Source organism: Notothenia coriiceps, unplaced genomic scaffold (genome assembly GCF_000735185.1).
Source record: "Notothenia coriiceps isolate Sejong01 unplaced genomic scaffold, NC01 NC01_scaffold00030123, whole genome shotgun sequence".
In the NCBI taxonomy this organism is placed as follows: Eukaryota; Metazoa; Chordata; class Actinopteri; order Perciformes; family Nototheniidae; genus Notothenia; species Notothenia coriiceps.
In genome coordinates, this window is record NW_011362824.1 from 1 (window position 1) to 8,755 (window position 8,755).

General features: G+C 39.6%; 1 protein-coding gene and 1 pseudogene across 1 annotated transcript; both read right to left on the reverse strand.

Annotated features, from left to right (window-relative positions):
• Positions 1-6: 6 nt before the first annotated feature.
• Positions 7-4,380, reverse strand: LOC104959247 (dimethylaniline monooxygenase [N-oxide-forming] 5-like). Its single transcript, XM_010787116.1, is given in 11 exon segments — positions 7-492; positions 594-666; positions 763-928; positions 930-971; positions 1,074-1,221; positions 1,382-1,578; positions 2,281-2,423; positions 2,781-2,946; positions 3,053-3,241; positions 3,334-3,474; positions 4,311-4,380. Coding segments are annotated over 10 exon segments (1,653 nt in total). The 5' UTR covers positions 3,466-3,474; positions 4,311-4,380; the 3' UTR covers positions 7-95.
• A 1,230-nt stretch (positions 4,381-5,610) lies between these two features.
• Positions 5,611-8,288, reverse strand: LOC104959248 (dimethylaniline monooxygenase [N-oxide-forming] 5-like; annotated as a pseudogene).
• Positions 8,289-8,755: the final 467 nt, after the last annotated feature.

Below are 8,755 nucleotides of genomic sequence, written 5' to 3' on the forward strand. Positions count from 1 at the left end.
ATACACTTTGCCCAGAGAACTGTACAATTGATGACGACAATCATGAACATCTTAAATGTTTGTAAAAAGGCTGAGATTGATCAAATATTTCCTCATCACTGTGCAGGCAGGTACACTTTCATCTTGTCCAACAGAGCAGTTGGAAGGTTGTTCCTGTTGACGTAGGCAGCCCAGCCCACCACAGCAGCAGACAGAACCAGAGGCCACATGAAGGATCTCTTGGATTTGGGATCATCACAGGGCCTGGTTTGCATGGGTTGAGCCACCCTCTCCCACTGAGTGAAGATGGCCTGACGGGCTCCAGCCCATTTCCCTGGCCCTTTGAGACGATATTGGTACGGAGTACTGGGTCCGAACATCACCTTCAATCCCAGCCTGGGATCAGTCAGCAGCAGCCTGGGGATGTTGGGTCGAACCCCCAACAGTCCTGCGATCTCATCCATGTAGTGGAGATAATCGACCTGGATAGTGTGTCTCTGACTGGAGACATACCTGAAAAACAGACTTGAGCTAAACACAGTGTGTATGACAAGATTTGGTGTCTTAAGGAATAAAGACATTTAATTATCAAGTAAAACCATTGACTATTCTACCTTTTAGCCATTGTTTCCTGCTTGCACTGGACATCTTTCAGCATGGAAGCCACTGGGGGACGCTTGGTGCAGCCTGTTTGAAAGGACAGATTGTGACACAAATTACTTCAGTAACAGGATGGAGTTCTCAAGAAAGTTCTTGAAAATATTTTTACAGAACCTGTAATACCTTTAAAGACACGCGTGGCCCATCTGGCCTGCATCTCAGATATGGGCATAATGGCTCCCAGTGGCTGCACAAGACCAATGATAGCCAGAGTGGGGCGTTCCAACTCAGGAGGAAACACATACTTGTAAAGAGATGCTTTGTTCCCAGAAACTGAGGTCACATGGGATGGCCAGGAATGGAAAGGAAAACCTGTAACCTGTGGCAAACACCTGCAAGAATGGGTACTCATCTTAGAAAGGACAGAATAGACTGTGATTGTAGATTGTGAATGTGTGTGAGTCTGTCAGTGTGTGTATACCGGAAACACTCACCACCAGGTCGACATCTTCCACAACACTTCCGTCATCAAACTCCACACTGGACCCCTGAAGCCTGCGGATGTTGGGTTTCACCTGAACTGTTCCAGATAGGATGCGGTTGGGAAGCTCATCATTCACCGTGGGATGTTGACTGAACAACCTGAGATTAATATTTACGCTGGTGAGTTATGTTATACAATAACATGCATACAGCAAACACTTTTAATTAAAATAAGACCAAAGGTATGAAGGTGCACCTAGGATATGTAAGTATGTCAAGCTATGTTAAAACGGTAGAAAAACAGATGCAAATACATTACCTGTGCTTTGGCTTAAGATTGTACAGAGCGTGATCAAATCTTTGGTTGAGCTGTCTCTCTCCTAGACCACTAAAAACACCAAAGGGAAGGATGAGCTGCAGAAAATCTAGCACTCTGTTCAAATGCAAATCAAGGGGAAACCCATTGTCCCCGACTCGGTTCAGAATCCAGGCTCCTCTTCGAGTGCTGAGGTAAAGCTGGAAAGAGAGAACATAGCAGTCAGTATTTTTGGATTCATGTTAGAATTCTTTACAGTACGCAATATTTCAATACCGAATCTATTAATATAGTAATGTAGCAGGTTTTTTAAAATACATTTAGTTTTACATTATTTCACTTAACTCTGTGCATTTTACCACTAACACAACCCAAAATATGTTGCAGAACGACAACCTGGTTCAACATAATTAAATGTAGTTGTATACGCAAGAAAAACACTAAAAACTCACATTAATCTTTAATTTCACTTCCAAATGGTTAGGTTTATGGTTGAACTGTGGACTTTTTTATACACATTGTTTGATCGTCGGACTGCTTTGCTGTTAATGATTGTTGTGAACGTTATTTTATTAAAGATGTTCAAAATATAACAAGTTTGTCTTACAGTTTCTGACAAAAGCAACAATCTCTGTCATGTCTTGTGACTTAACTTTAAGTCTTTATAGAGATGTCAAGTGTAAGAAAATTCAAGTCAACTTTAAATGAATCAATGTGATATCAATGTGATGTCAACTTGATCTCCACATGACCCAGTCAGCTCACCACATGAAATCACACACACATTACCTTGCATGATAACATGCTTGATCTTATCAATGAAGTTGGTGATTAAAATGTTATCTCGTCTGATATAAAAGATACTAAAATAAAGTGTTTCTATGTAACAATCTCATCTACACCTGCTTGGTGACTCTGCTCAGTTCCACGGCGATGTCTCCTCCAGAGTTTCCTATTCCAATAACTACAGCCTTTTTATTCCTCCATTCCTCAGGGGTCTTGTAGTCTCTGCTGTGGAAATAAGTTCCCTCGAAAGTGTCAATTCCTGTAAGAGAGAAAAAAATAAAGGGTTATATATCTGCTTGACAAAGTGCCTCTCTACTTTTGATACAAGAGGACTTTACCTGTTTATTAAGTATATATTAAAACTTTTCTCTAGGGATTTAATTTAGGCCAAGGCTGGGACTAATATACTGACAACCCTATTCTATTTGGGTGGTGCTGGTTTCTGTTGATATAGTGATTACATAACCACACAGGGTTGAACATGCCATTACAGGCTTGTTCAGACTGTGTCAAAGGTTCATTGTGAAATCACACATCCTTTTTATACTGCCGGAACACTATCAGCACTACTTGTCCCNGAGTAAACTAAATCATATTTATAGCCTGTAAATGATACCTGGGAAGTCATGTAGCGGCAAGTTTGGGTGGCAGTGATGTCCAATACAGATCATCACAGCATCAAAAATGTGTTTCTCCGTTTTGCCATCCTTGTTCTCCGTCTCAACATCCCACTGGCCTGAATGAGAGAAATCAGATCTCTGCCTCACCTGCAATACTTTGGTCTAAAAACAGAGAGGCAGACACAGATTAGATAGAGATGCACCTACTGACAGTCAACCTTAATTATGCAACATTTTAGATTTAATATTGAGGTGCTGTAATCCTCACATTGAAGCGTATGTGCTTGGTGAGCTGGAAGTGGTCAGCATACATCCGAAAGTATTCCATAATGAGGGAGTTGTGCATGTAGTTGGGGAAGTTCGCAGGGATGGGGAAGTCACTGAAACACATCATCTCCTTGGAGGTGTTGATGATGACAGAGTGATAGATGCTGGCCCTGTCTGGCTCTGGGTTCTCCTGCAATATAAAACACCAAGTAGTTTTCATCCTATTTTACTTAATAAACTGGGGAATTAAAGGAAAATGCTTTATATGATACTGTGACTAACCTTAAACCTCCACAGACCACCAATGTCATCGCTGCTTTCATAGCAGACAGGCTCCAGACCCTCATCCAGACAGCTCTTGATACAGGCCAGACCTGAACTCCCTCCTCCAATCACTGCCACTCGACGAGTCATACTTCAGCTCTGTAAAGGATGAACCAGATTGGTCTGATAAATATTTGATCTGTTCACAAAAAAGTATGAAGCTAAACACAACGAGATGTCCTGACTTCAAAAGGTGCAGGCCTACTACTTATACCTACTCAGTCTGCACAAAGACCCATTTCAGAATAATATAGAGTACAGAAGTATTGTATTATGTTCTTCAATTATCAAAAATAAAAGTTTCCTGAGATTTATATTATTGTTTTTATATTATCTTGTTTTTATACAAAAGCTGTTTAATGTTGTAGTTTGTAAATGTTATAATTGAAATATTGTCAGATTAGTTCTACAGAACTGCATTACATAATATCAGCCTATCATGTGTTTATGTACAAAGTAACTGAGAGTTCAAATAAAGAAAGTGGAGTAAAAATGTGGTGCCAAAAAGTTCTTTGGTAAATGAATTTTACTTTCAACCACTGGTATAGAGAAGGCTATTTCTTTCTGAAAATGTAATTTTAATTATATTTGGGATCTTCCGCCCTTTAGTTTACTTGGAGACGTGGGGGTCTTTTTCTACGTGTGGATCTGTGCCACACGTTTCATTATTAACCATTATCAAAGTTCAACACTGGTAAATACGTAGCTACTTGTTTTAACAAAGGTTTAAATGCTACCACTGCGTTACCCAACTAAACGTGTTAACAACTAAACTCGAGTCTCACTAAAGACGTGTTGTTTACTAAAACTCTGCATGGGCAGGGACAACAACCGTCACATAATAGCATTTACAAACGTAAATAAACTCTAAACATAAATAAAGCCTACTCAAAGATTACAGCTGAATATATGTTTCTGCAGATTCATTTTCTTACCTTTTGCTATTCGGAGAAGGAAACGTCTTTTTTGTGCTGCATGAACCTCACAGTGGGCGGAGTAAGAGTGAATGCCTGGGCTCAGATATTACTATCCCGAAGAGACTCATTAGGTTTAAATCAGTGAATGGAACATAACCAACCGGCTGTCAGCCAGCTAATGCCTGTCAATCAATCTTTATCTCAGAACATAGGCCTAGTCCACAGTCCAGAGTAGATTATATCCACACTGGCTAGACCGACCATTGGCAGAGTTAATGTTAAAAGCAAAAATGTTTTATGGTAAGATGTATGGTTGTTCCTACTCTGGTTAGGGATAGAGTATAAAAGTAAATTAGGTATACAAAGTGTGATTCAAAGACATAATTCGAGAACACTGTTTTTTTAAAAAAACTATTTCCCCAAAGCAGCTATTTTAGCTAACTTTAACAATATCAATTATTATTGTTGTATTTATGTAGTCCAGTCATGGTTAAAAGGCAGACAGACAGTAAAACCATATCATTGCAAATGTCTTGACCTTTACATAAAGGAATGTGATGGTGCACCTAGCTTAATTTATGGGCTAAACCTCCAATAGTTATACATTGATGGGAAGCCAAGGCAGTCTAAGGACCATTGGTATATCACCCAGTTAGCCAGGAGGGGGCCATCTACAATCTAATAATCATAATAAATAAAACACTAAATAATAAAAGGTATGATCGAGCTGAACATAATCAAATAAAAAAGTGTTTTCCTGATAAAAAATGCATTTACCAACAGGTATAAATTCAGCGGTTACAGGTGTTTATATTTGAACTGTAGTCAGCAGGTAAAGATCTGCTTTTGTCTTGTGTCTCCATCTGCTGGTTTCAACTCAATATTTAGTTTTATTTAAACGCAGCATATACTGTAGAAAGCTAATTCTCTACAGCCGAGTGCAACTACTCAAACTGAGGAGTCTGCTTTCACACAGTTTCAATGAATACATGCTTAGTCATGAGATAACCGACCCATGCCATGACAAAATAGACCCATGATCAGATCACTGGTCACACAATGTGTGGTCACATGACACCTCATCTACCTGAGTGATGAGATCTCAACTACATTGATCTACTATCTTTTGACATATAAGTCTTACAGAATATTATTATCTATACAACAATATAGCTTTCAATTCTTTGATAATCATTATTTCCATTACACTCTCAAGTTATTGCTATGAAAGTTAGAAAAACTGTCAAGATGAACAAACATTATGTATGCAAAACAGACTAAACTAAGCATTTTTAAAAAGAAAAACTTTATTTCTCATTTACATTGTCAAATTGGTGCAGTCTAAACACATGCTCTGTCTAAAGAAATGTAAGACAGAGAATGTGATGTAGTGTGATGCTTCACTGCTGCTTGCATCCTCATGTTATCATTATGTGCCAATGATCATGCAGGTTACTTAAAAGATCTGAAGAATAACGGAGAAGAAAAGAAAGAGGAGGTAAGGTGTTTCCTGTACAAGAAGCAGTAAAGCAGCGCGGCTCCTGAGAGTATCACTATGGCGCTCCGTCTAGACGAGGGTCTGGTCTCTGGTTCTGGTACCACTCTGGTCCTGAAAGGCTGGAGCACCCGCTCCCACTGAGTGAGGATGGCATCACGGGCAGACGGTACTGATAAGGAGTGCAGGGACCCAGCAAAACCTGCAGCGCCAGTCTGGGGTCCTTCAGCATGAGCCACAGTATGTTGGGTCGCACCCCCACCTGCTCTGCCACAGAGTCCAGGTAAGGGATGTAGTCGACCTGGAGGGGGTTACGCTCTGAGCAGGCAAAACTAACAGAGGGAAGAAGAAATATGGACTTGGGAAGTGCTTCAAAGCAATCTTGAATGATGTGAAATGTATTGGTCATGGGTGAAGTAATTATATAATAAACTGAGATCATAAAAAACATTTACTGTACGGAATACAACATTTAGGCCATTATCTATAAAATAGAAAAAACTGTAACTTGACAATTTGGGGACGTGATTTGATTATAAAGCCGTAACATTTACACAATTGAAATAAATTACAATAGTGAAATGGATTATTTTTGATCAGGAACATTAAAAAAAATATTGATCTATAATGAATTCACTTATGTCCTACCTCTGATGCATTGTTTCTGTGTCTTTTTCAATTTCCTTATTCATTGTCTCTTCTGAGGGGAGGGCCGATAAACCTGGACAAAAATAAATCAGTTAAGTTCAAATACACACACACAAAAGATTATAACTGTGGTCTTAACCCACATTTTGTGTTAGGTTTCCTGAAGATCCTGGCCTTCTTTACAGGATTCTCGATTGTATACAAGTGAGTATTAGAGTCATGGTTAGTTTGAGTGCTGTTATTCACCTTTGAACACTCTTGTAGCCCAGCGGGCCTGCATCTCAGACAGTGGGGTGATGGATCCAAGGCCGTTGATAAATCCCACGACTGCCAGAGTAGGCTGGCTCAGAGCAGGAGGGAACACATGTTTGTAGAGACGCAGCCGGTGACCAGATTTAGCCTGCAGAGCTGAGGGCAGGAAGGGAAAGCTGTAGTTGTACCCTGTGGCAAACACCACTACATCCACCTGTATGACACACACACACACACACACACACACACACACACACACACACACACACACACACACACACACACACACATTAATTGAGCAATTAGTTACTGTTTTATTTCATTTTATTAATCAGAATGTAAACCATAACAACATGATGGAAAGCAAGTAAAGTAGGCAGAAACTCAAAACATGATGCTGCCATATCCCAGTACTGAATGCAACAATAATTCTACAATATATAACAAAATATCTGATACATACTCAAAAGATTGCACTAATACACACCTCGTCTATGCTCCCATCAACAAAGACCACACTGGACCCACAGAACTCCTTCACATTCGGTTTCACTTGAACCCGACCTGAGAGGATCCGAGCTGGCAGGTCATCACTCACAACGGGGATCTGTGCAAAGAAACTGTCCCAACAATTTTTTTTAAAGTGTGGTGCACGGTTGCTTACATCATTTTTGTAATGTTGAGTTCAGACTTTACTTGAAGACTTCTAGGTTTTCTTCTCAATCCAACTTTACATGTTAACCCCACTGGTTAGACTTAAAGGGGTGAAATAATTTAAGTCTGAAGCATTGCAGAATGGAAAGTACATTTTGAGTAATAATTACTTCACTAAAACATTTAACCAACAAAGAAATAAAGAAGTTTAACCAGCGCATCTTGTTACCCATGTTTTGGTTTCAGACCATATAGTTTGTGGTCATATGCTTCATCGAGCTTCTTCTCCACCATCCTGCTGACCCACGAGGGGAAGAGCTCCTGTATCATCATATCCAGACGTGAAGTCCCAACAATGTCACCTGGAAGCCCCCCCTTCCCCACACGGCCCACAACCCACGCTCCGCTCCTGGTACTGAGGTACACCTGTCAGCACAGAGAGTGTTAGGATTTATGGATTTGCATAATTAGAAAAATTAAAAAATGTACAGAAATAAGGTTTATTATTGTACCTTCTCAGCAACTCTACTGATATCTACAGCTATATCACCTCCAGAGTTCCCAATCCCGATCACCACCACTCTCTTCCCCTGCAGACCCTCAGCGTTGCAATAATCCCAACTGTGGAAATACCTGCCTTCAAAACTCTCAATACCTGAGATGGAATAAAAACTTGTCTGTTATCCTGAAAGCCTTTGTTGAAGAGCATTGAATGTGTGTCTCCTGTGGAGTTGGAATTGTGTCTATGTTAAATGTTAAAGTCAATAATGATTCCTGTTACCTGGGAAGTCGCTGAGGGGCAGGTGAGGATGGGTGAAGTGTCCAGTGCAAACTATAACTGCGTCAAAAACATGCGTCTCTCTCGGCCCCTCTGTCCTCTCCGTCTCTAACTCCCACCGACCTGTCGCAGCAAAATCAGGAGTCTGCCTCACACTCAACACAGACGTCTGAGAAAAAAATGAAAACAGTTGTGAATATTTTCGATTTAATTTACATTTATTTATTACAATGATTGGTAACAGGCCCCTCTTCTAACACTCATAAGAAGTAAAAACACATTAAATAAATGGTAAATAACTCATCTATGCACTTTTTCATTTGCATATTTGGTTTATACGGACAGTACTAATTCATGTTAAGTAATGTCATTCTGCTAACAATTCTTTTACTTTTACTATGAATGATTCAAATGTTATGCATATTGCTTATAAATAGTGACAAAACTGGCTTAAAAATGTAAGATTTTAGCGACATTGACCTTGAAAAAGGAAAAACACTCGTTATATTTGTGTCCTTCAGGAGGGAAATTAAGGACCATTCCAGTATATGTGCCATAACCAGAATTACATTTTTGAAGGTTTTCTAAAATAGTTTTAGTCTTTTTGAGTCGCATAATGAGTACGATTATTGTAGT